At 45.5% G+C, this 27699-nt stretch overlaps 1 protein-coding gene across 1 annotated transcript in view; it reads left to right on the forward strand.

The window, feature by feature from the left end:
* KATNAL1 (katanin catalytic subunit A1 like 1) overlaps positions 1 to 27699 on the forward strand; it is a 221868-nt gene that overhangs the window by 48086 nt on the left and 146083 nt on the right. Inside the window, exons 2-3 of the mRNA XM_069759015.1 lie at positions 21760 to 21931; positions 25378 to 25538. Coding sequence (XP_069615116.1) covers positions 21770 to 21931; positions 25378 to 25538 — 323 coding nt within the window. The 5' untranslated portion in view covers positions 21760 to 21769. The remainder of the gene's footprint in view (positions 1 to 21759; positions 21932 to 25377; positions 25539 to 27699) is intronic.

Consider the following 27699-nt stretch of genomic DNA (forward strand, 5'->3'; position numbering starts at 1 on the left):
GCGGGCCTAGCAGCCTCTTCACCGGACAGCACCGCACGCGATACCGCCGAGTATGGCTGGCCCCCCCCCGCGGACCTCGGCCTCCGGACCGGAATCATCAGAGGGAGATCCCTCCGGAGGTAGGAGCTCTGTGACAGGCGTCCACCTGCAGGAACAGGAAACCAAAACTGAGGAGAGAGGGGCCGCCGCATTCTTATATCTCTGCTACAGGTTTCCTGTTCCTGGGGGCGGATGCCATCTCTCACGTGCGGTGCTGTCATGGTGAAGGGAAAAAGTATAATATTAGCTCATCTAGCACCTCAGCCTTTATCACCCACTCCTGGTTTTGGATTACAAATACTGATAGTAAATACAGACCAAATACTGCTAGTGTGAGGACAACCTCGATTTATAGAGGAAATACATATGAGACACGGTCAAGACACCAAAAAAAGTTTATTAACGAGAAACATTAGTAACGTAAGAAAATAACTGGTACAGATAAAATAACAACAGGACATTTACACAACATTGTCCTGCCATGACACACGTCCAATATCTGAATCAAAAAAGGGAGTAAATTGGTCCCGCATGTGGCCAACTTCAGCTGTTGACCGCAGCGGGTGATGCTGGTAATCGGGCATTGTAGACTGTCTCCATATTTAGATTTATGGCTGATGCAAGAATGCACCATTTTGAGACTAGAATTCCCAAAGGTACACTCTACAGTTCTTCGTGCCCTGGTTAGTCTGTAGTTAAAGATCCTTTTAGTGTGGTTCTAATCACGACTGGAATATGGCTTCAGTAGGTTTTCGCACATCTGAAAGGCCTCATCCCCAACCATAACAAATGGCAACTGTGGACCTTAAGTGTTGGGGAGAGGTTGTCCCCATGGAAAATTAAAATTTTTGCCATACACACTGCGGCCCATATCCGAGTTCTTGAAAGTCTGGGAATCGTTGCCACGGCCAAAAGCTCCAATGTCCACGGCGATGAAGCGTAAGTCCGCATCGGTATTTGCCATGAGTACAACAGAAAAATATTTTTTATAGTTGAAGTACTCCGATCCTGTTCTGGCTGGTTTGATAATGCGGATGCGCTTTTCATCCACCGCTCCCAAACAGTTGGGGAAATCACACACGCTCCAGAATTTTTCCGCAATTCCAATCCACATGTCCAAGGTGGGTAGGGGTATAAACTCATCCCGGAGTATATTCCACAAAGCCCTGCAGGTGTCCGCAACTATTCCCGACAGGGTGGGTATTCCAAGCCGGTATTGGAAATGGAGGGATGATAAACTCTCTCCGGTTGCCAGAAATCTGTAATAAAATAAATAATAAAGAAAAATTACAATCAATTCTATTTATGGTGTGCTTATGCTAAAGACCTAAAGGAAAATACCAAACAAAAAAAAAACACATGTCAGAACACCCAAAATTAGCACTGGCATTGGTTTACATTACTTATGTACCTTAATGTAACCAGCTGACGTTCCTCGGGTGGAATCGCTCTACGAAGCTGGGTGTCCTGTCTCCGTATGGCTCCTTGAACACGAGCAAGCAAATCCCGGAACGAGTCTTGCGATATCCTTGTGTATTCCGGGAATTTGTCAGGGTTCTCATTAAGCTCGCCATACAGCGTGTGATAGGCCCCACATCTCTCACGTAATTCAATAATGGGGTGTCTCCAAAAACGCCTACGCCGTCTCCTTCTCCATCTTTCACGATTTTTGTCTTGCTCCCAAGCAAACGCACAGGCAAGAAACAGCTTGATGCTTAAATCCAGGTTGAAATAAAGCTCTCCATGCGAAGATCCATCATGACACAGGATACAGTAGCACACTGATAAGATTTCAGCAGTCCTAGTGTCTATATGTAGATATCTCATAATACACGCCCTCTGTAGTCCCATTGGCGGTGTCTGGTTATCTAGATTTTTTCTCCTGTAAAATTTGTCACCATGCGCATAAACGCAAACGCAGACAAAAACGCATAGAAAAGCATACAAACGCGGTGTTTTTTTAACCGCATGCGTAAAAAAAAACGCTGCGTTTGTACGCTTTTCTATGCGTTTTTTCCAGCACTTGCGGATGCGGATTAAACGCTGCGGATTCTAACGCAAATGTGAAACTAGCCTAAGGCATATCGGTGTACTCAGGAGAAATTGCACAACAAATTGTACGAAATTGCTTCATAAAACGTTGTGATTTGAGCCTGGTTCTCGTTGTTCGTCATCTGCAATCTGCAGATCTGTTCCTCGGTTTAGGAGAGTGAGAGGTAATGATGTACTTTTACCAGAGGCGTATCTGAGGATTTATAATAATCTTTTCATCATATAATACAGTTTTCCTGTTCCTTTTATTATATCGCATGGATCACCTTTCTATTGACATCAGTCACTTAACCCCTTCAAGACCCAGCCTATTTTGACCTTAAAGACCTTGCCGTTTTTTGCAATTCTGACCAGTGTCCCTTTATGAGGTAATAACTCAGGAACGCTTCAACGGATCCTAGCGGTTCTGAGATTGTTTTTTCGTGACATATTGGGCTTCATGTTAGTGGTAAATTTAGGTCAATAAATTCTGCATTTATTTGTGATAAACACGGAAATTTGGCGAAAATTTTGAAAATTTCGCAATTTTCACATTTTGAATTTTTATTCTGTTAAACCAGAGAGATATGTGACACAAAATAGTTAATAAATAACATTTCCCACATGTTTACTTTACATCAGCACAATTTTGGAAACAAAATTTTTTTTTGTTAGGAAGTTATAAGGGTTAAAATTTGACCAGCGATTTGTCATTTTTACAACGAAATTTACAAAACCATTTTTTTTAGGGACCACCTCACATTTGAAGTCAGTTTGAGGGGTCTATATGGCTGAAAATACCCAAAAGTGACACCATTCTAAAAACTGCACCCCTCAAGGTACTCAAAACCACATTCAAGAAGTTTATTAACCCTTCAGGTGCTTCACAGCAGCAGAAGCAACATGGAAGGAAAAAATGAACATTTAACTTTTTAGTCACAAAAATTATCTTTTAGCAACAATTTTTTTATTTTCCCAATGGTAAAAGGAGAAACTGAACCACGAAAGTTGTTGTCCAATTTGTCCTGAGTACGCTGATACCTCATATGTGGGGGTAAACCACTGTTTGGGCGCACGGCAGGGCTTGGAAGGGAAGGAGCGCCATTTGACTTTTTGAATCAAAAATTGGCTCCACTCTTTAGCGGACACCATGTCACGTTTGGAGAGCCCCCGTGTGCCTAAAAATTTGAGCTCCCCCACAAGTGACCCCATTTTGGAAACTAGACGCCCCAAGGAACTTATCTAGATGCATAGTGAGCACTTTGAACCCCCAGGTGCTTCACAAATTGATCCGTAAAAATGAAAAAGTACTTTTTTTTCACAAAAAAATTCTTTTAGCCTCAATTTTTTCATTTTCACATGGGCAACAGGATAAAATGGATCCTAAAATGTGTTGGGCAATTTCTCCTGAGTACACCAATACCTCACATGTGGGGGTAAACCACTGTTTGGGCACATGGTATGGCTCGGAAGGGAAGGAGCGCCATTTGACTTTTTGAATGAAAAATTATTTCCATCGTTAGCGGACACCATGTCGCGTTTGGATAGCTCCTGTGTGCCTAAACATTGGCGCTCCCCCACAAGTGACCCCATTTTGGAAACTAGACCCCCCAAGGAACTTATTTAGATGCCTAGTGAGCACTTTAAACCCTCAGGTGCTTCACAAATTGATCTGTAAAAATGAAAAAGTACTTTTTTTTCACAAAAAAATTCTTTTCGCCTCAATTTTTTCATTTTCACATGGGCAGTAGGATAAAATGGATCATAAAATTTGTTGGGCAATTTCTCCCGAGTACGCCGATACCTCATATGTGGGGGTAAACCACTGTTTGGGCACACGGCAGGGCTCGGAAGGGAAGGCGCGCCATTTGACTTTTTGAATGGAAAATTAGCTCCAATTGTTAGCGGACACCATGTCGCGTTTGGAGAGCCCCCTGTGTGCCTAAACATTGGAGCTCCCCCACAAGTGACCCCATTTTGGAAACTAGACCCCCCAAGGAACTTATCTAGATGCATATTGAGCACTTTAAACCCCCAGGTGCTTCACAGAAGTTTATAACGCAGAGCCATGAAAATAAAAAATAATTTTTCTTTCCTCAAAAATGATTTTTTAGCCTGGAATTTCCTATTTTGCCAAGGATAATGGGAGAAATTGGACCCCAAATATTGTTGTCCAGTTTGTCCTGAGTACGCTGATACCCCATATGTGGGGGTAAACCACTGTTTGGGCGCACGGCAGGGCTCGGAAGGGATGGCACGCCATTTGGCTTTTTAAATGGAAAATTAGCTCCAATCATTAGCGGACACCATGTCACGTTTGGAGAGCCCCTGTGTGCTTAAACATTGGAGATCCCCCAGAAATGACACCATTTTGGAAACTAGACCCCCAAAGGAACTAATCTAGATGTGTGGTGAGGACTTTGAACCCCCAAGTGCTTCACAGAAGTTTATAACGCAGAGCCATGAAAATAAAAAAAAAAATTATTTTCTCAAAAATGATCTTTTAGCCTGCAATTTTTTATTTTCCCAAGGGTAACAGGAGAAATTTGACCCCAAAAGTTGTTGTCCAGTTTCTCCTGAGTACGCTGATACCCCATATGTGGGGGTAAATCACTGTTTGGGCACATGCCGGGGCTCGGAAGTGAAGTAGTGACGTTTTGAAATGCAGACTTTGATGGAATGCTCTGTGGGCGTCACGTTGCGTTTGCAGAGCCCCTGATGTGGCTTAACAGTAGAAACCCCCCACAAGTGACCCCATTTTGGAAACTAGACCCCCAAAGGAACTTATCTAGATGTGTGGTGAGCACTTTGAACCCCCAAGTGCTTCATAGAAGTTTATAATGCAGAGCCGTGAAAATAATAAATACGTTTTCTTTCCTCAAAAATAATTATTTAGCCCAGAATTTTTTAATTTTCCCAAGGGTAACAGGAGAAATTTGACCCCAAAAGTTGTTGTCCAGTTTCTCCTGAGTACGGTGATACCCCATATGTGGGGGTAAACTACTGTTTGGGCACATGCCGGGGCTTGGAATTGAAGTAGTGACGTTTTGAAATGCAGACTTTGATGGAATGCTCTGCGGGCGTCACGTTGCGTTTGCAGAGCCCCTGATGTGCCTAAACAGTAGAAACCCCCCACAAGTGACCCCATTTTGGAAACTAGACCCTGAAAGGAACTTATCTAGATGTGTGGTGAGCACTTTGAACCCCCAAGTGCTTCATAGAAGTTTATAATGCAGAGCCGTGAAAATAATAAATACGTTTTCTTTCCTCAAAAATAATTATTTAGCCCAGAATTTTTTATTTTCCCAAGGGTTACAGGAGAAATTGGACCCCAAAAGTTGTTGTCCAGTTTCTCCTGAGTACGCTGATACCCCATATGTGGGGGTAAACCACTGTTTGGGCACACGTCGGGGCTCAGAAGGGAAGTAGTGACTTTTGAAATGCAGACTTTGATGGAATGGTCTGCGGGTGTCACGTTGCGTTTGCAGAGCCCCTGGTGTGCCTAAACAGTAGAGACCCCCCACAAGTGACCCCATTTTAGAAACTAGACCCCCCAAGGAACTTATCTAGATATGTGGTGAGCACTTTGAACCCCCAAGTGCTTCACAGACGTTTACAACGCAGAGCCGTGAAAATAAAAAATCATTTTTCTTTCCTCAAAAATTATGTTTTAGCAAGCATTTTTTTAGATTCACAAGGGTAACAGGAGAAATTGGACCCCAGTAATTGTTGCGCAGTTTGTCCTGAGTATGCTGGTACCCCATATGTGGGGGTAAACCACTGTTTGGGCACACGTCAGGGCTCGGAAGTGAGGGAGCACCATTTGACTTTTTGAATACGAGATTGGCTGGAATCAATGGTGGCGCCATGTTGCGTTTGGAGACCCCTGATGTGCCTAAACAGTGGTAACCCCTCAATTCTAACTCCAACACTAACCCCAACACACCCCTAACCCTAATCCCAACTGTAGCCATAATCCTAATCACAACCCTAACCCCAACACACCCCTAACCACAACACTAACCCCAACACACCCCTAACCCTAACCACAACCCTAATTCCAACCCTAACCCTAAGGCTATGTGCCCACGTTGCGGATTCGTGTGAGATATTTCCGCACCATTTTTGAAAAATCTGCGGGTAAAAGGCACTGTGTTTTACCTGCGGATTTTCCGCGGATTTCCAGTGTTTTTTGTGCGGATTTCACCTGCGGATTCCTATTGAGGAACAGGTGTAAAACGCTGCGGAATCCGCACAAAGAATTGACATGCTGCGGAAAATACAACGCAGCGTTCCCGCGCGGTATTTTCCGCACCATGGGCACAGCGGATTTGGTTTTTCATATGTTTACATGGTACTGTAAACGTGATGGAAAACTGCTACGAATCCTCAGCCAAATCCGCACCATGTGCACATAGCCTAATTCTAAAGGTATGTGCACACGCTGCGGATCCGCAGCAGTTTCCCATGAGTGTACAGTTCAATGTAAACCTATGGGAAACAAAAATCGCTGCACACATGCTGCGGAAAAACTGCACGGAAACGCAGCGGTTTACATTCCGCAGCATGTCACTTCTTTGTGCGGATTCCGCAGCGGTTTTACAACTGCTCCAATAGAAAATCGCAATTGTAAAACCGCAGTGAAATGCGCAGAAAAAAACGCGGTAAATCCGCCATAAATCCGCAGCGGTTTAGCACTGCGGATTTATCAAATCCGCAGCGGAAAAATCCGCAGAGGACCAGAATACGTGTGCACATTCCTAACCCTAACCCTAGCCCTAACCCTAGCCCTAACCCTACCCCTAACCCTACCCCTACCCCTACCCCTAACCCTAACCCTACCCCTAGCCCTAACCTTAACCCTAACCCTAACCCTAACCCTACCCCTAACCCTAACCCTATTCTAACATTAGTGGAAAAAAAAAAAATTCTTTATTTTTTTATTGTCCCTATGGGGGTGACAAAGGGGGGGGGTGTCATTTATTATTTTTTTTATTTTGATCACTGAGATAGATTATATCTCAGTGATCAAAATGCACTTTGGAACGAATCTGCCGGCCGGCAGATTCGGCGGGCGCACTGCGCATGCGCCCGCCATTTTGGAAGATGGCGGCGCCCGGGAGAAGACGGACGGGACCACGGCTGGATCGGTAAGTATGATAGGGTGGGGGGGGACCACGGGGGGGGGATCGGAGCACGGGGGGGGGAATCGGAGCGCGGGAGGGGTGGAACGGAGCGCGGGGGGCATGGAACGGAGCACGGGGGGGCTGGAATGGAGCACGGGGGGTTGAACGGAGTGCAGGGGGGGTGATTGGAGCACGGGGGGGTGATTGGAGCACGGGGGGAGCGGACACGAGCACGGGGGGGAGCGGAGCACTGGACGGAGGGGAGCCGGAGCAGTGTACCGGCCAGATCGGGGGGGTGGGGGGGCGATCGGAGGGGTGGGGTGGGGGCACATTAGTATTTCCAGCCATGGCCGATGATATTTCAGCATCGGCCATGGCTGGATTGTAATATTTCACCCGTTATAATGGGTGAAATATTACAAATCGCTCTGATTGGCAGTTTCACTTTCAACAGCCAATCAGAGCGATCGTAGCCACGAGGGGGTGAAGCCACCCCCCCTGGGCTAAACTACCACTCCCCCTGTCCCTGCAGATCGGGTGAAATGGGAGTTAACCCTTTCACCCAATCTGCAGGGACGCGATCTTTCCATGACGCCGCATAGGCGTCATGGGTCGGAATGGCACCGACTTTCATGACGCCTACGTGGCGTCAAAGTTCGGGAAGGGGTTAAAGAATAGAATGAAACCTCCGTATTTTTACCCTTTCAGTATGATGTCTTCTGTTAGCCGGCTCCTGCCGCTGCTCCACCTCCAGCTTTCTGGACAATGACTCGTCTATAAGCCGAGGGGGGCATTTTCAGCACAAAAAATGTGCTGAAAATCTTGGCTTATACACGAGTATATATCGTACATCACATTTTTGGCAGTTCTTTTTAAATTACACTGAAATTTCCATTTTTTTATTTTTTTTATTTTTATTTACTAAAAATTAATATTTTTGTTTACTTAAACTGTTACTTTTTCAAAAATTCTCTTTCAATTGTGCTTTATATAAAAGTCATTATACAGGAAACAATGATTCTTATCTAGAGATAGGCGAATCCGAACAGCTAAAGGTACCTTCACACTGAACAACTTTCCAACGAGAACGACAACGATCCGTGATGTTGCAGCGTCCTGAATAGCGATCTCGTTGTGTTTGACACGCAGCAGCGATCTGGATCCCGCTGTGACATCGCTGGTCGTCGCTGAAAGTCCAGAACTTTATTTGGTCGTCAGGTCGGCGTGTATCGTCATGTTTGACAGCAAAAGCATCGAAGCCTGCAATGGTTTTTCATGGAGCAACAACCAGCGAGAACGATAAGTACGTCACTGGATCGTTCCTGCATCGTTCTGCTGTTGCCGGTGTTTGACGTCTCCTAGCGACCTAAACAGCGACACTGCAGCGATCGGCTCGTTGTCTATATCGCTGCAGCGTCGCTTAATGTGACGGTACCTTAAGTTCAGTGTCCGTACCAAACACCTACTGTTCGGGCACGGACGTCTCCAGTCCGTGTTACTGTTCAGGTTCGGCTACCCGGACACCGGTTGTTTGTTGCACTGTCATATGCATGACAGCACGACAATCACCGCTTCTGATTGGCGGTGAAATCATCCCCACCTGTCAAAGAGCCATGCTTAGCTGTGATCAGAGGTATAAAGTTTACCTCCGGACATTGGAGTCAGCTAATGGTACTACTGCTCCCATCATCCAATGCCTGCTGCCGATTAGAGCAAGAGCAGGAGCGGCTGATGAGTATTCATCAGCTGGCTTCTGTGCTGTAAATAAATACAGTGGGTACGGAAAGTATTCAGACCCCTTTAAAGGGACTCTGTCACCTGAATTTGGAGGGAACAATTTTCAGCCATAGGGGCGGGGTTTTCGGGTGTACACGCCTGCGCAAGGCAAGATTGCCTTGTGCAGGCATGTACTACGGAGGACAGAGAATGAACTTCAATCCAATATTGCAGCCAGCATGCAGCCAGCGGGTAAGGAAAGGGTGAATCAAACCCCCCAAAACCCCGCCCCTTTGGCTGAAAATTGTTCCCTCCAAATTCAGGTGACAGAGTCCCTTTAAATGTTTCAGTCTTTGTTTCATTGAAGCCATTTGGTAAATTCAAAAACGTTCATTTTTTTTTCTCACTAATGTACATTTCGCACCCCATCTTGAATGAAAAAAAACAGAAATGTAGTAATTTTTGCAAATTTAATAAAAAAGAAAAACCAAAATATCACATGGTCATAAGTATTCAAACCCTTTGCTCAGACACTCATATTTAAAGCACATGATGTCCATTTCCTTGTGATCCTCCTTGAGATGGTTGCAGGGGCGGATTATCAGAGGGTCAATCTGGGCGGTAGCCCAGGGCCCAGTGGTGTGGGGGGGCCCTGGGCTACTACCGCACAGATTGCCCACCGGCCGCCGCCAACATTAAGAATCATTCATGCAGCCATGCCCCCTGACTGACTGTGTACTGGCCGCGTATGTGATATCATTTTGTGCCCCACTGCCCAGGCCCCAGTCCCCAGACCCGGCCGGTGGGCAGAGAGAGGGGGCCCGCATCGGGCCCCGTCTCATCTGCTCACCGGGCCCCTACCGGCCGGCGCTGTGGCGGTTTCCTATTGACGTGCGGGCGCGTACGTCAATAGTTAACAACAACAACAGCCGCCAGCCAATCGGAGGCTGGCAGCTGAAGTCGGCCGCAGGCGCAGTGCACACGTCGCCGGCGTCTGTCAGACACCGGCGAGTGTACGCTGCTGAAGGGAGATCGCCGGCGCCGCTGGAGCGCCTGGTCAGGTGAGGAGAACTCGTTTTTTTTTTTTTCTTTTTTGGTTTTTGTTTTGCTAACCTAAGTAACGGCATTACGGGCCGGCAATAATGCTGGAGCTGGACAGTCAGTCAATGACACACTGGGTCTGGGACTCTGGGGCAGTCGGCAGATGATTGCTATTTGCTGGGAGACTGGAGAGTGAGACACTGGGGGGCAATGCTGGACACACTGGGGGCAAATGCTGGACACACTGGGGGCAAATGCTGGACACACTGGGGGCAATGCTTGAGACACTGGGGGCAAATACTGGACACACTGGGGGCAAATGCTGGAGCTACTGGGGCTGGGGCAATGCTGGACACACAGGGGGCAATGCTGGACCTGGACACACTGGGGGCAATGCTGGACACACTGGGGGCAAATGCTGGAGCTGCTGGGGCAATGCTGGACACACTGGGGGCAATGCTGGACACACTGGGGGCAAATGCTGGAGCTACTGGGGCTGGGGCAATGCTGGACACACCTGGGGGGCAATGCTGGACACACTGGGGGCAAATGCTGGACACACTGGGGGCAAATGCTGCACACACTGGGGGCAAATGCTGGAGCTACTGGGGCTGGGGCAATGCTGGACACACTGGGGGCAATGCTGGACACACTGGGGGCAATGCTGGACACACTGGGGGCAAATGCTGGAGCTACTGGGGCTGGGGCAATGCTGGACACACTGGGGGGGCAATGCTGGACACACTGGGGGGGGCAATGCTGGAGCTACTGGGGCTGGGGCAATGCTGGACACACAGGGGGCAATGCTGGGCCTGGACACACTGGGGGCAATGCTGGAGACACTGGGGGCAAAGCTGGAGACACTGGGGGCAAAGCTGGAGACACTGGGGGCAAAGCTGGAGACACTGGGGGCAATGCTGGAGACACTGGGGCTGGGGCAATGCTGGACACACTGGGGGCAATGCTGGACACACTGGGGGCAAATGCTGGACACCCTGGGGCAAAGCTGGAGACACTGGGGGCAAATGCTGGAGCTACTGGGGCTGGGGCAATGCTGGACACACTGGGGGCAATGCTGGACACACTGGGGGGGGCAATGCTGGACACACTGGGGGGGCAATGCTGGAGCTACTGGGGCTGGGGCAATGCTGGACACACAGGGGGCAATGCTGGACCTGGACACACTGGGGGCAATGCTGGAGACACTGGGGGCAATTCTGGAGACACTGGGGGCAATGCTGGAAACACTGGGGGCAAAGCTGGAGACACTGGGGGCAAAGCTGGAGACACTGGGGCTGGGGCAATGCTGGACACACTGGGGGCAATGCTGGAGACACTGGGGGCAATGCTGGAGACACTGGGGCTGGGGCAATGCTGGAGACACTGGGGCTGGGGCAATGCTGGACACACTGGGGCTGGGGGCAATGCTGGACACACTGGGGGCAATCCTGGAGACACTGGGGGGGGCAATGCTGGAGCTACTGGGGCTGGGGCAATGCTGGAGACACTGGGGCAATGCTGGAGCTACTGGGGGCAATGCTGGAGCTACTGGGGGCAATGCTGGAGACACTGGGGCAATGCTGGAGACACTGGGGCAATGCTGGAGACACTGGGGAAATGCTGGAGACACTGGGGCAGATTGATGAACACACTGGTGGTAACATGCTGGACACACTGGGGTCTGGGGGTAATATGCTTGACACACTGGGGCAGATTGCTGGACACAATGTCTGGGGGCAATGCTGGACACACTGGGGCAATATGCTGGACACACTGGGTGCGGGACTGGAGGCATGGGCAGAATGTAGATACGGGGCATGATTGGAGACACGGGGCAGAATGAAAGACATGGGGCAGGATTGGATCATGGGGCAGGATTGGATCATGGGGCAGGATGGGGAAATCATATGGGGTAGAAAGAATGGATACTCATGACTGAGGGCAGGATGCGAGATCATATTGCAGGAGCCAGGAATGAGACACACGGGGCCAGGATGGGAAATATTATTACCATAGGGGCTAATTAAGGGATATTATTACTGCAGTGATGTATTTATTTTATTTTTTGTAATATACTGTTTTAAATGGGGGGGCGGTCCTGTTACTGTGCAGAGTGACACTATATCGCCTTTTTTTCTTCATGTGGTGTAATGTAGAAGTTGTGAAAAATTAAGTAATGTGTTCTGTAAGCGGAGCTTGAGATAACTGTGTTATTTCCTGCAGAAACAAGTCCTGGCTAGAATAAATGATGGCGGTCTGTGCTGGATGAAAGATGAAGGACTTCACCTAGAGACGTCACTGGTGAGTCAGTGTTACCTATACACTGACACTATACACTGTCAACTATATACAGAGGTCCTGTGTACAATGTCACCAGTGATCACTGTATTACCTATACATTATATACAGAGCTCCTGTGTATAATACCACCAGTGATCTTTGTATTACCTCTACACAGACACTGCATACTAAGTACAGATCTCCTGTGAATACTGGCACTTATGGTGATAGTATTGTTTTTTTTTTTTTTTTATTATTATTACTGATCGGTATTGTAGTATTCAGTCACTATGTGGTGGTAATATGTGGTCTGGAAATGGTGTTGTGGTATTTGTCCCTTGTATGTGCTATTTGGTCACCAAGTGGTGGTAATATGTGGTCTTGACATGGTGCGGTGGTATTTGTTCCTTGTATGTGATATTATTTGATCACTGTGGTTGTAATTTGTGGTCTGGTCATGGTGCAGTGGTATTTGTTCCTTGTATGTGATATTATTGGTCAAAATATACCTAAATTGTATTGCTGATTTTAACAAATATTTAATAGGTTACAGTAGAGTAGGGCCCGGCCATTTTTCTGGAATAATCTGGTTCGGGTATCACATGACCCCCGTCACATGACCCCCGTCACATGACCCCCATCACATGACCCGTCTGAACAGCCCGGGGCCCTGGCTACCCTTAATCCACCCCTGGATGGTTGTACTCCTTCACTGGAGTCCAGCTGTGTTGAATTAAGCTGATAGGACTTGATTTGGAAAGGCACACACCTGTCTATATAAGACCTCACAGCTCAGTGCATGTCAGACTAAATGAGAATCATGAGGTCAAAGGAACTGGCCAAGGAGCTCAGAGACAGAATTGTGCCAAGGCACAGATCTGGCCAAGGTTACAAGATAATTTCTGCAATACTGAAGGTTACTAAGAGCACAGTGGCCTCCATAATCCTTAAATGGAAGAAGTTTGGGAGGACCAGAAGTCTTCCTAGATCTGGCCGTTCAGCCAAACTGAGCACTCGTCAGAGAAGAGCCCTGGTGAGAGAGGAAAAGAAGAACCCCAAGGTTACTGTGGCTGAGCTCCAGAGATGCAGTAGGGAGATAGTTCCACAAAGTCAACTATCATTGCAGCCCTCCACCACTCGGGTCTTCATGGCCGAGTGGCCCGACGGAAGCCTCTCCTCAGTGCAAGACATATGAAAGCCTGCATACAGTTTGCTAAAAAACACATGAATGATTCCCAGACTAGAAGCAGCAGTTGTCCAGTTGCTTGTGCTACGATCGCCTGTGTGTAGCAGAAATGCTCACTTGCTACAAATTGCAATCTAACTATGGCAACCATAGAGGTCTGCTGGAGACTTCTGGTTGTCATGCCAACCCATGGGTGACTAGTGATCATGTGACAGGGTGACCAATGGGTGGGATCACATTAAATGCCAGGGGCATTTAACGGGTTAACAGGTGTGGGTGGATGGCGATTCCACCCGTGTTTGTTGTGGGCACATGTCAGCTGTTCAAAATAGCTGACATGTGCCGGGAAAGATGTGTGCTCAGCGCCGGAGCCCACATCAAAGGGAGGGACACAAAATGCGCTGTACATGTAAGGCGCATGTCGTCAAGGGGTTAAGCAAGGTATATTCATTCATCTTGGTATACATTTTTATACCAATGTGATATTTAGTCCAGGCAGTATCATTTCTGCACATTACGTCAGTAACCTTGGTGCTTGAGCTCACATGATTGCACATTCATTTTTTTGTGCTCTGCAATCAGCTATCAGAGAGAAGAATAACAGAAGGATGACTTTGAACCAAAAGGTTTGTTTCCTTTAAGGCTATGTTTTCCGCCTAAAATACGCTTACATAAGCATCCCATCATTTTTAATGCATTCAGCATTTTTTGTGCACATGCTGTGTTTTTTCCCGCCGTGGAATCGCATTCCGGAAAAAAATGCAGCATGTTCATCCTTTGTGAGGAATCGCGGCGATTCCGCACACATAGGAATGCATTGATCTGCTTACTTCCTGCATGGGGCTATGCCCACCATGCGCAAAGTAAGCGGATCATGTACGGTTGGTTCCCAGGGTGGAGGAGAGGAGACTCTCCTCCAGGCCCTGGGAGCCATATACTTGTTAAAAAAAAATAGAAATAAAAAATTGTGATACTCTCACCTTCCAGCGTCCCCCGCAGCCTTCCCGCTCCTCGCAATGCTCCCGTTCCCAGTAATGCCTTGCGACAATCACCTGTGATGACGTAGCGGTCTCGCTTTAACAGTATATCATTTTACTATTGATGCTGCATAGGCATATTCAGATTCTGCCTCAATCTGGTCAAAAATCTAGTAAAGTATGTGACAATACACTATACACTACTCATAGCATAATAATTTAGAAATCACCGTTTAAGGAGATTGCAAGGAATTCTAAGGACTTTCAATAATTTTTACTATCGATTTATGCAAAATTTAACCCCTTTCTGCCATTGGACGTACTATTTCGTCCATGTGGGGTGGGCCCTACTTCCCAAGGACGGAATAGTACGTCCAGAGCGATCAGCCACGCTCACGGGGGGAGCGCGGCCGAGTGTCAGCTGACTATCGCAGCTGACATCCGGCACTATGTGCCAGGAGCGGTCACGGACCGCCCCCGCTACATTAACCACCGGCACACCGCGATCAAACATGATTGCAGTGTTCCGGCGGTATAGGGAAGCATCGCGCAGGGAGGGGGCTCCCTGCGGGCTTCCCTGAGACCCTCGGAGCAACGTGATGTGATCGGCGTTGCTGCGAGGGTCTCTTACCTCCTCCTTCCTGCAGGCCCGGATCCAAAATGGCCACGGGGCTGCATCCGGGTCCTGCAGGGAGGTGGCTTACCAGCGCCTGCTCAGAGCAAGAGCTGGTAAGCGTCCCTGCTGTGTCTGTGTGATCGCTGATCTGACACAGTGCACAGCAAAGTGTCAGATCAGCGATCTGTCAGTAAAATGTCATGCCCTCCCCCCCCCCCATTCCCCCAGGGCAAAGTAAAAAAAAGTAAAAAAAATTTTTACATGTGTGGAAAAAAAAATCCTAAATAAATAGTAATAATAAAAAAAAATGGTCCAATAAATACATTCCTTTATCTGAAAAAAAAACCAAACAATAAAAGTACACATATTTAGTATCGCCGCGTCCGTAATGACTCGACCTATAAAACTGTCCCAATAGTTAACCCCTTCAGTGAACACCGTAAATAAAACAAACAAAAAAACAAGGCAAATAACAACGCTTTACTTTCATACTGCTGAACAAAAAGTGGATTAACACGCGATCAAAAAGATGGATATAAATAACCATGGTACCGCTGAAAACGTCATCTTGTCCCGCAATAAACGAGCCGCCATACAGCATCATCAGCGAAAAAATAAAAAAGTTATAGTCCTCAGAATAAAGTGATGCAAAAATAATTTTTTTTTCTATAAAATAGTTTATCGTATAAAAGCGCCAAAACATAAAAAAATGATATAAATGAGGTATCGCTGTAATCATACTGACCCAAAGAATAAAACTGCTATATCCATTTTACCAAACGCGGCACGGTATAAACGCCCCCCCCAAAAAAAAGAAATTCATGAATAGCTGGTTTTTGGTCATTCTGCTTCACAAAAATCGGAATAAAAAGCGATCAAAAAATGTCTTGTTCCCAAAATGTTACCAATAAACTCCATACCATACCATAACTCTGTGGACCAAAATATGGAAAAATTATAGCTCTCAAAATGTGGTAACGCAAAAAATATTTTTTGCAATTAAAAGCGTCTTTTAGTGTGTGACGGCTGCCAATCATAAAAATCCGATTAAAAACCCGCTATAAAAGTAAATCAAACCCCCCTTCATCACCCCCTTAGTTAGGAAAAAATTAAAAAAATGTATTTATTTCCATTTTAACATTAGGGTTGGGGCTAAAGTTAGGGTTGGGGCTAAAGTTAGGGTTAGGGTTGGGATTACATTTATGGTTGGGAATAGGGTTGTGATTAGGGTTAGGGGTGTGTCTGGGTTAGAGGTGTGGTTAGGGTTACCGTTGAGATTAGGGTTAGGGGTGTGTTTGGATTAAGGTTTCAGTTATAATTGGGGGGTTTCCACTGTTTAGGCACATCAGGGGCTCCAAACGCGACATAGCGTCCGATCTCAATTCCAGCCAATTCTGTGTTGAAAAAATAAAACGGTGCTCCTTCCCTTCCGAGCTCTCCCGTGTGCCCAAACAGGGGTTTACCCCAACATATGGGGTATCAGCGTACTCAGGACACATTGGACAACAACTTCTGGGGTCCAATTTCTCCTGTTACCCTTGGGAAAATACAAAACTGGGGGCTAAAAAATAATTTTTGTGGAAAAAAAAAAAGATTTTTTATTTTCATGGCTCTGCGTTATAAACTGTAGTGAAACACTTGGGAGTTCAAAGTTCTCACAACACATCTAGATAAGTTCCTTGGGGGGTCTAGTTTCCAATATGGGGTCACTTGTGGGGGGTTTCTACTCTTTAGTTACATGAGGGGCTCTGCAAATGCAACGTGACGCCTGCAGACCAATCCATCTAAGTCTGCATTCCAAATGGCGCTCCTTCCCTTCCGAGCTCTGCCATGCACCCAAACGGTGGTTCCCCCCCACATATTGGGTATCGGCGTACTCAGGACAAATTGGACAACAACTTTTGGGGTTCAATTTCTCCTGTTACCCTTGGAAAATACAAAACTGGGGGCTAAAAAATAATTTTTGTGGAAAAAAGATTTTTTATTTTCACGGCTGTGCGTTATAAACTGTAGTGAAACACTTGGGGGTTCAAAGCTCTGACAACACATCTAGATGAGTTCCTTAGAGGGTCTACTTTCCAAAATGGTGGAGGGTTTCAATCTTTAGGCACATCAGTGGCTCTCCAAACGCAACATGGGGTCCCATCTCAATTCCTGTCAATTTTGCATTGCAAAGTCAAACGGCGCTCCTTCCCTTCCGAGCTCTCCCTTGTACCCAAACAGTGGTTTACCCCCACATATGGAGTATCTGCATACTCAGGACAAATTGTACAACAACATTTGGGGTCCAATTTCTTCTCTTGCCCTTGGGAAAATAAAAAATTGGGGGCGAAAAGATTTTTGTGAAAAAAATATGATTTTTTATTTTTACGGCTCTGCATTATAAACTTCTGTGAATCACTTAATGGGTCAAAGTGCTCACCACACATCTAGATAAATGTATAAACTATCAGCAATGTGCTTAGGTAATTAAAATGACCTACCCTGGCTGCAGGGGCGCAATTGCCCCGAGTAGGCTGGTAAACACGTGTGTCACACTACAAACAAAGTGCTAGAAGTCGCGCTACTAATCAGGCGCTGCACTGCTACGTACTTAAAATGTGTACCCCCTAAAGAACAATACTAAGAGCCTGAATAGAGAAAGTCGATTCCTTACCGTGGGTAACGTAAATGGGCACCCTCCGCTGCTGATAGATGTAAGTGCGGCTGTGGTACGGGTCGTACAAATGGCGATGATCGGAGGGTGGGCACACAGGAGCGTGTGTGGACGAGAGCGGTATAGAGCACCGCTACCAAGTGCAGAGCCAGGGAACGTCCCGGCCGGAGGCGTCCCTGGTTGCACTGGAAAACAAAGATGGCCGACGCTGACACGCAGCGTGTGACGTCACAAGCCTACGGAGGCACCCAAGGACCAAAAAAAAAAAAACAACAAAAATTGCAGATTACTTTTGCATATTTTGGTGCATACTCTATAAAACAAAATTGCAGGAAAAGCAGTGGAAAAACACAGCAACGTGGGACATACTATTTTTTTCATCTGTTACCTTCGAGTGGAAAGAAAAATAACAGGACCAGCAAAGTTAATGAAATTTCCAAAATTTCCGACACAGTGATTTTTTTTTTTTTTTTTTTTTCATTTTCTCTTAGCAGTTATTATTTTTTATATATTATTTTTTTTACAAATGCAGTATGTCCATTCTAGCAATTTTTTTTTTACTTAGTACCAACCCCTCCCCCCCTACCCCATTGACATTACATTGACAATGAGGTTGAGCAGCAAGTTGGCAGATTAAAACAAACCTAATAGAAAACTCATTATAAGTACAGAAAAATTAAATTTTAATTACCGTATCCGCTGCAGCTGTGAGATTGTGGCTATTGTATTTTCTACGATTTATCTGCAGAAATTAATGTTCAAAAAGTGCTGCAGGTGAAGATGATGTTTTAAAGGGATTTCCAGGATGAAGCAAAAAAAAAAAAATTCCTCCCACCCCCACCTTTCCCGAGGTGCACCTCTGTCCATGGCTCTGTCTGGCTTTCGAGTTCATCAGAATCCTCCCGGATTTATGAAATTGGAAGTTGTAAGTTCTGGGTCATTTTGAAAATGTGGATTCTGGAATCTCACCAATAAATAGTGACAGAAAAGGATGCAGGTAAGGCTACTTTCACACTAGTGTCGGGCTCGGCCCGTCGCAATGCGTGGGGCCGAGGTTACCGACGCTAGCAGTGAATGCGCCGCACAACAGGGGCAGCGGATGCATTTTTCCAGCGCATCCGCTGCCCCATTGTGAGGTGCGGGGAGGTGGCGGAGTTCCGGCCGCGCATGCGCGGTCGGAAATGGCGGACCGTCAGCAGCAAAAAACGTTACATGTAACGTTTTTTGCTCCCGGCGGTCCGCCACAACACGGCAACCGTCGCACGACGGTTGCGACGTGTGTCAATGCGTCGCAGTGCGTCACTAATGTTAGTCTATGGAGCAAAAACGCATCCTGCAGACAACTTTGCGACGTATTGAAAGAAACGCTAGTGTGAAAGTAGCCTTAGCAGTGAGGTGAGTAGTAGAAAGTATATAAGCTTTCTTCTAAAAATGTGAGTTTCGCTTGGAGCGAAAAAATGTAAAATAGTCAAATGTAGTTATTTCATTAGTAAAACCCATGGAATGGGGCGATTATCTCATGTGTTTCCATATTTGGTGTCTTAGTATATTGGTACACTAGGCTTTGTCATTCATACTTATCTCTTTGGTTTATTTTTAAAGTGAATCTGTCAGTAGGACAAAACCCCTAAGTTGTCTATATGGGCATGTAACATAGTAACATAGTTAGTAAGGCCGAAAAAAGACATTTGTCCATCCAGTTCAGCCTATATTCCATCATAATAAATCCCCAGATCTACGTCCTTCTACAGAACCTAATAATTGTATGATACAATATTGTTCTGCTCCAGGAAGACATCCTGGCCTCTCTTGAACCCCTCGACTGAGTTCGCCATCACCACCTCCTCAGGCAAGCAATTCCAGATTCTCACTGCCCTAACAGTAAAGAATCCTCTTCTATGTTGGTGGAAAAACCTTCTCTCCTCCAGACGCAAAGAATGCCCCCTTATGCCCGTCACCTTCCTTGGTATAAACAGATCCTCAGCGAGATATTTGTATTGTCCCCTTATATACTTATACATGGTTATTAGATCGCCCCTCAGTCGTCTTTTTTCTAGACTAAATAATCCTAATTTCGCTAATCTATCTGGGTATTGTAGTTCTCCCATCCCCTTTATTAATTTTGTTGCCCTCCTTTGTACTCTCTCTAGTTCCATTATATCCTTCCTGAGCACCGGTGCCCAAAACTGGACACAGTACTCCATGTGCGGTCTAACTAGGGATTTGTACAGAGGCAGTATAATGCTCTCATCATGTGTATCCAGACCTCTTTTAATGCACCCCATGATCCTGTTTGCCTTGGCAGCTGCTGCCTGGCACTGGCTGCTCCAGGTAAGTTTATCATTAACTAGGATCCCCAAGTCCTTCTCCCTGTCAGATTTACCCATTGGTTTCCCATTCAGTGTGTAATGGTGACATTGATTCCTTCTTCCCATGTGTATAACCTTACATTTATCATTGTTAAACCTCATCTGCCACCTTTCAGCCCAAGTTTCCAACTTATCCAGATCCATCTGTAGCAGAATACTATCTTCTCTTGTATTAACTGCTTTACATAGTTTTGTATCATCTGCAAATATCGATATTTTACTGTGTAAACCTTCTACCAGATCATTAATGAATATGTTGAAGAGAACAGGTCCCAATACTGACCCCTGCGGTACCCCACTGGTCACATCGACCCAGTTAGAGACTATACCATTTATAACCACCCTCATTTATCACTAAGCCAGTTACTAACCCATTTACACACAATGTAGGTCACAGGAAGCTGAATAACATGATACCTTGATATCTGTGATCCATTGTCTTATTCCAGAGAGATGTATATTTTTCTTTACATGTAAATGAGGTGTTAAGATCTATGGGCTGGACATAGATCTCCCGGAGGATCTGCACTCTGAGCTTATTTTAAATGAAAAGGGGGCGCTACCAATGTGAGACCTGTAATGACTGACAATCTGCTCTTCTGATCTACTTGTCTCACATTGGTAATGCCACTTTTTATTCAAAATAAGCTCTGAAGGAAGATTTTGGGAGATCTTTGTCCGGCCCATAGATCTTAACAGCTCATTAACATATTAAGAAAAACATGAATTTCTCAGGAATAAGACCTCACGTCATAGATATCAAGGTATCATTTTTCAAAGGCTTGGCCTGGCACCTAACCTTACATCATAACCACTTTTTTAATTTGCTTTATTACACAATACCCTACACTTCTCCCTATCTACGGTAATTAATCTCTAAACTTCCTGCGACTCCTATTTTTTTTTCTTTATAGGAGTCATCAGGGGGCAGCGCTGCAGTTACTAGTTTCTTCAAACACCACCCTCTCTAAAGATGTTATAGACACTGGGGGAGATGTAAGTGCAGCTCTGGCACTCTGCTTCTTTCGCCGTCATAGAAGATGTAGACGGGGACGGAGATAGAAACAGTGCGTGACATGAGTGAAATCCAACAACTTCTAGCAACACACTCAAATGAATTGTTATCAGAGGGCAGCAAGGTTGTCACTCATTGCTTCTATCACTGCTCCCTGATGATGATTCGTTTGAGGACCGTGCTAGAAGCAGTGAGTGACACTCGGTGTTGTTCGAGATAAAAGCAGAGTGCTGGCGCTGCGCTCACATCTACAGTGTCCATCATCCAAAATCCTGTGTGTCTTCTGAGGGGGGCGGTGATGCGAGACACTAGTATGTAACTGCAGCGCTGTCCCCTGATGATACCCTGTTCCAGGAGGGGTGATAGATGTTGCGGGGAGTTAGTGCAGCCCCAGTCTTCTGTGACCTCCTGTGTGGGACTCATCTCAAACGAAAAGTCTCAAAGCGCAGTAAAAAAAGAACCAAACATTTAGGATTAGGTAGTTGGAGTATTGTGTAATAAAGGAAATTACATACGTGGTTAGGGTGCAAAGATAGATATTTAGAAAATACATTTTAGGCGCCGGACCACCCCTTTAACTTTCCATTACATAAATGCACATATAGGTTTAGGTGTATTGATCCTGCTGATTGATTCCCTTTAATGTATTATTTTATGTATTTCTTTGTAATTAATGTATATGTGTTGTTTTCTTTTTTCCCCCATAGGTTTACCAAAATGAATTTGGCTGAGATGTGTGATAATGCTAAAAAAGGCAGAGAATACGCCCTTCTTGGAAATTATGATTCATCCATGGTTTATTACCAGGGAGTAATTCAACAAATTCAGAAACACTTCCAGAACATTAGGGATCCAGCGGTTAAGGTCAAGTTGCAGCAAGTGAGTGCTACTTGTATATTATTCTTCTGCTCTCTATGCTGCGGAGTTCCCCAACCCTGTAATTATACCCTTTTTGCAGTAAGATTTGCTGCTCGTTTATGTTATTAGAATTCGATTCTTCTGATGAAATGAAAAATGTTCTGCATCAGTGGCGCAACTAGAGTCTGATGGGCGCCGGTGCGAGGTTTGATCTGTGGCCTTCCCATCATGAGTGAAAATGTTATATATATATATATGGGGGATTCACATCTTGCATCGGCGTCGATCAGGCTCTAGTTACGACACTGATGAAGAGCATTCATTTTTCGTGTGCGTTTCTTAATGTATAGAAAAAAATAAACCATTATACTCACTGGGGGGCATATGTAGAAGTCCTGAAGCTCCACAGCAGAAGTGGAAGGCTGTGTGCACACGTTGCTGTTTTTTCCAGATAAAAACGCTATAAAACCGCAAAAAACCGCATACAATAAGCATCGCATCATTTAGAATGAATTCCGCATGTTTTGTGCACATGATGCGTTTTTTTCCCGCGAAAAAAACACATCGCGGTAAAAAACGCAGCATGTTCATTAGTTTTGCGTTTTTTTTTGCGGATTTCCCACTACAAAATGCATTGGGAAATGTCCGGAAAAAAACGCACCAAAAAACGCGGCAAAAACGCATGCAGATTTCTTGCGGATTTCTTGCAGAAAATTTCAGGTTTTTCTCAGGAATTTTCTGCGAGAAATCCTGAACGTGTGCACATAGCCTTATGCTACATGTCCATTTATGTTCTGTGCATTATTCTTTATGTGCATTATACTACAGGGTGGGCAATTTATATGGATACACCCAAATAAAATGGGAATGGTTGTTGATATCCACTTTCTGTTTGTGGCACATTAGTATATTGGACGGGGGAAACCTTTCAAGATGGGTGGTGACCATGGCGGCCATTTTGAAGTCGGCCATTTTGGATCCAACTTTATTTTTTTCCAATGGGAAGAGGGTCATGTGACACATCAAATTGAGAATTTCACAAGAAAAACAACGGTGTGCTTGGTTTTAACATACCTTTTATTCTTTCATAAGTTATTTATATGTTTATGACCACTTATAGAATGTGTTCAAAGTGCTGCCCATTGTGTTGGATTGTCAATGCAACCCTCTTCTCCCATTCTTGACACACTGATAGCAACACCGCAGAAGAAATGCTAGCACAGGCTTTCACTATTCGTTATTTCAGATGCTGCACATGAGTCTCAGCAGACTGTATCACACAGGACAGTATTAGATGCACAGCTCAATCAGTATCACACATGGGAGGATTAGATACACATCTCAGCCGTCAGTATCACACAGGATAGGATTAGTGATGAGCGAGTATACTCGTTGCTCGGGTGATCTCCGAGTATTTGTAACTGCTCGGAGATTTAGTTTTCGTTGCCTCAGCTGCATGATTTACAGCTGATAGACAGCTTGAATACATGTGGGGATTCCCTAGCAACCAGGCAACCCCCACATGTACTCAGGATGGCTAGCAGCTGTAAATCATGCAGCTGTGTCAACAAAAACTAAATTGCGAGCAGTTACAAATACTCAGAGACCACCCGAGCAACAACTATACTCGCTCATCACTAGATGGGATTAGATTACCTCTCCCCCGCCGCCGCCACCACAACTTACTTCACTGCTCCTTTCTGCTTCCCATCCTTGGTCTCCTTCTATAACCGCAGGGCTCCTGCGATTATAGGGGGAAACTGGAGCTCACAGAATACACCTTGGGCTCCAGAAAAATGGCGCCTATCTCCTCCCTGTACTGTGATCTGGAGAGCCCAGGGGGCGTGCCCAGATCACAGCAGGGAGCAGCTCAATGCAAAGTATAGGGTCTGCATCCAACCGCTGTTTCCTATGCCCAAGGCAGCCGGGTTTGCAGATTGTACGTGTCGTGCTTGGACTCTTAGGGTATGTGCACACGTCAGGATTATTTCCTGACAAAATCCTGAGAATTCTGCCAGAAATCTGCGTCTTTTTTCGCGCGGATTTCTCGTGGAATTTGCGCGTTTTTTGCGCGGATTTTTTGCGGATTTTTTTTTCTTTCCTGAATGACCTTTTTGATAGCAAATCCGCAAAAAATCCGGAAAAAGAATGAGCATGTCCGGATTTTTTGCGGGATGCGTTTTTTTTGCGGAAAAAAACGCTAACATCTGCACAAAAAATGCGGAATGCATTCTAAATGATAGGATGCATAATGTTAGCGTTTTTTTTACCGGATTTATAGCGTTTTTATGGCGAAAATCCGCAAAAAAAACGCTAAAAATCCTGACGTGTGCACATACCCTAACACTTCTGCAAAGCAAAATAGCGGTGCCCAGTGGCTGCAAAAATAAGTAATAATAAAAAAAATTATTAAAGTTTTATTTTGTATTAAAAATAATTGTTTATATTCAACAATCATTTTTAATACAAAAAAAATTGCGACACTTTTTCCCTTTAAAGAATCCCTCCTATAAAATTTTTTTTGTTCCTTAAACCTGTCTATATGTATATAGTGTACTGTCAATTGGCAATGTGTTAATATACTCGCCTACCGCAGCCTTCTCTGGGATCCAGCACGGTTCTGCTCCTCTTCTCAGTGACATCACCGCTCTTCACTCTCCTCCGGATCACTGTATACGGCAGCTGGAAGTCGATTTTACAGTGTAAAGTCTATGGAGCTTTGTTCTGGCTTACATTGTAAACGTCAGTTCGGGGTCACACAGAGCATAGTGTGACCTGAGGAGTCAGGAGAGCCGTGATGTCACTGAGAAGAGGAGCAGAACGGCGCTGGATCCCGGAGAAGGCTGCGGTAGGTGAGGATATTAACACACTAACGATAAACTATAAATTCACAGATTTAGGGCAGTAAAGGTTCATGGCAGACAATATGTTAGTAGAATCATCCCCCCCCCCCCCCAAGCCGTCTATATGGGCATGTAGGGCATAGGAAGCTGAATAACATGATACCTTGATATTTGTGATTCCTTAATATGTAAATGAGCTGTTAAGATCATCTATGAGCCGGACATAGTATCTGGCCCATAGATCTCAACAGCTCATTTACAAATTGTTAAAAATGTGGATTTCTCTGGAATAATACATCCGGTCTTGGATATCATTTTATTCCGCTTCCTACGACCAGCATGCCCATATAGACTGCTTAGAAAGGTTGCTCCTTCTGACACATTTGCTTTAAATAGGCTTTTCCTATCCACTGTATATTATAACCTTATATATAGATCCTGTGATTATAACATTGGGTTCTAATCTAGTAATCTGCATCATGACATCTTGCTGTGATGTTGGCCTTCACGCCGTGTCGGACAGGTGCCTTATTCATCCGCTCGGTATGTAGGGAACGTAGCGCGTGTATTAATGATTCCTATAATCCAGCAGGTTTTCTGCACTGTGTTTCCTTACTGCTGCAGGTGTGCCAGGATCTGGTGGAAGAATATGAGCAAGTGAAGACTATTGTAAGTACGCTGGAATCCTTCAAAATTGAAAAGCCTGCCGACTTTCCCGTCGCTTTCCAAGATGAACCAGTGAAGGACCCAGCAGTATGGCCGCCTCCTGTTCCAGCAGAGCACAGGTGTGTATAGAATGGTGTCGCTCTTAGTATGTGCGGAAAATCTCCGAGTTTACATGACCTCTGCAGAGCTGCATTTAACCTTCCAGTCTTGGTGACCGTCATCTGCAAGGCGACTTTTTATCAAACCATTTTATTTGCTATGTCCTCACAAAGGCAAATTTTCTGTTTATGTTCTTATTTTATGTTTAATTGTTTATTGTTTGTTGTGTGGACAATATAAATAATATAAGAAAAAGACACCCGCGGCGTCTATATGCTCGGGCGGTTGCCATGGTTATGGCGGCGCCCCGGTATGACGTCGCCGCCGCAGTGGGGCAGCGGTTGTCACGGCGATACATGCATCATTTCCGGCGGAAGCCGCCGCTGATATCGGCCCGATCGCGTATTTAAAGTCGGGCGCATCGGCTCTCCGACACGCCCCCTGACGAAGCAGCCCCGGCTCCGAAACGCCCGTCGGGATTAAGACGTGCGGGCCACCTATCCGACACCAGGTTTGATACCATCTTGGACCAGGTAACCTCATAGATATTTTTACAGCATGTGCTGTGTGCTGCATAGGCGTTATTGGCACCATCCTGGTTTCCCCTTGGTTTTTGAGACTTATGCAGCTATGGCTGCGTTCTGATGATGAATTTTGTTCATTTTCCCTGTACATCCGCATTAGTGCACTTGCACTCCTCATATATATATATGGACATAGTAGCCTCCTCCTAATGAGGGATATATGCCGTCTGTAGGGTGTTTCGGGTATTATGAGTTTATATTGCACAATTACGGTATGTTCATCGCAGCCATCCTGCCTTAGTGGTGTCCACTCCCCATACTTACATCTTCCTAGTTAGGGAGTCTATGTTGGGCCTGCACGTCTTATATGTACGTGGTAGTATTTGTGTCGTGACCTATACTATTCCCACATCTGTGTTCCATTTTTATCCGTTCATTTTAATGTTTGTATTTAATAAAGAGTTGTTTTTATTGTTTATAGCTTTTTTGCCGTATGGTCGTTTTTCTTGTGGTTTCCACATTCCTCCTATATACGCAGCATCAATAGTAAAAAGTTGGTCACACAGGGTTAACAGCTGCGTAACCGGAGTGCGTTACACCGTGCTCCGGTAACGCTGCCATTAACCCTGTGTGAGCGCTGACTGGAGGGGAGTATGGAGCGGGCACTGTCTGCTGGGAGGAAAGAGCGGCCGTATTGCCGCCGGACTGCGGCCGTCGCTGATTGGTCGTGGCAATGGTCGTGGGCGTTTTGCCACGACCAATCAGCGACTTGGATTCCATGACAGACAGAGGCCGCGACCAATGAATATCTGTGACAGACAGACATACAGAAAGACAGACAGACAGATGAAAGTGACCCTTAGACAATTATATAGTAGACTAGATGGTGGCCCGATTCTAACGCATCGGGTATTATAGAATATGCGTGTCCACGTAGTATATTGTCCGGCCACGTAGTATATTGCCCATCGACGTAGTATATTGCCCAGCCACGTAGTATATTGCCCAGCCACATAGTATACAGCACAGAGCCACGTAGTATATTGCAGAGCGAGGTAGTATATTGTCCAGCCACGTAGTATATTGCACAGCGACGTAGTATATTGCCCAGCCTTGTAGTATACAGCACAGAGCCACATAGTATATTGCCCAGTGACGTAGTATATTAGCGAGCCACGTATGTCACAGGTTAAAAAGTAAAAAATAAACATACTCGCCTAACGATCCGAGGGCCCCTTGTAGTTTAACATACTCACCATTCTGGTCGCTGCTCCTTAGCGTCCCGTCTCTCCGCTTCCTGGGATCCAACGGCGCTGTGCAGATGGGTGCGCGGCTGTAGGAATATGCAGACCTTCCAGGTTTTTCAAGTCTCTGGGCAGTCCAAAAATAGTTAAAACTTCTGAATAATGCATTTATTGTATTGTTACAATGGAATCTGACGTTGCCAGGGGTAGGTTTGATATATTGTGTAGAATAGCGGGTCTTGTTGGAGTGTCTGAGGATTTATTGGTTACCATCTACAAAAAGTGGTCTACAAAGTGACAGTCTATGAACTTCTCTAGTTATAGTGCCTATCCTGACCACTGTCGAAAAAACACCTACAATGAGAACTGGACCATGGAGCATTGGTAGAAGATGATGCTATAAAAAGTCAGAC

Source organism: Ranitomeya imitator, chromosome 3, assembly GCF_032444005.1.
Source record: "Ranitomeya imitator isolate aRanImi1 chromosome 3, aRanImi1.pri, whole genome shotgun sequence".
NCBI classification, from domain to species: Eukaryota; Metazoa; Chordata; class Amphibia; order Anura; family Dendrobatidae; genus Ranitomeya; species Ranitomeya imitator.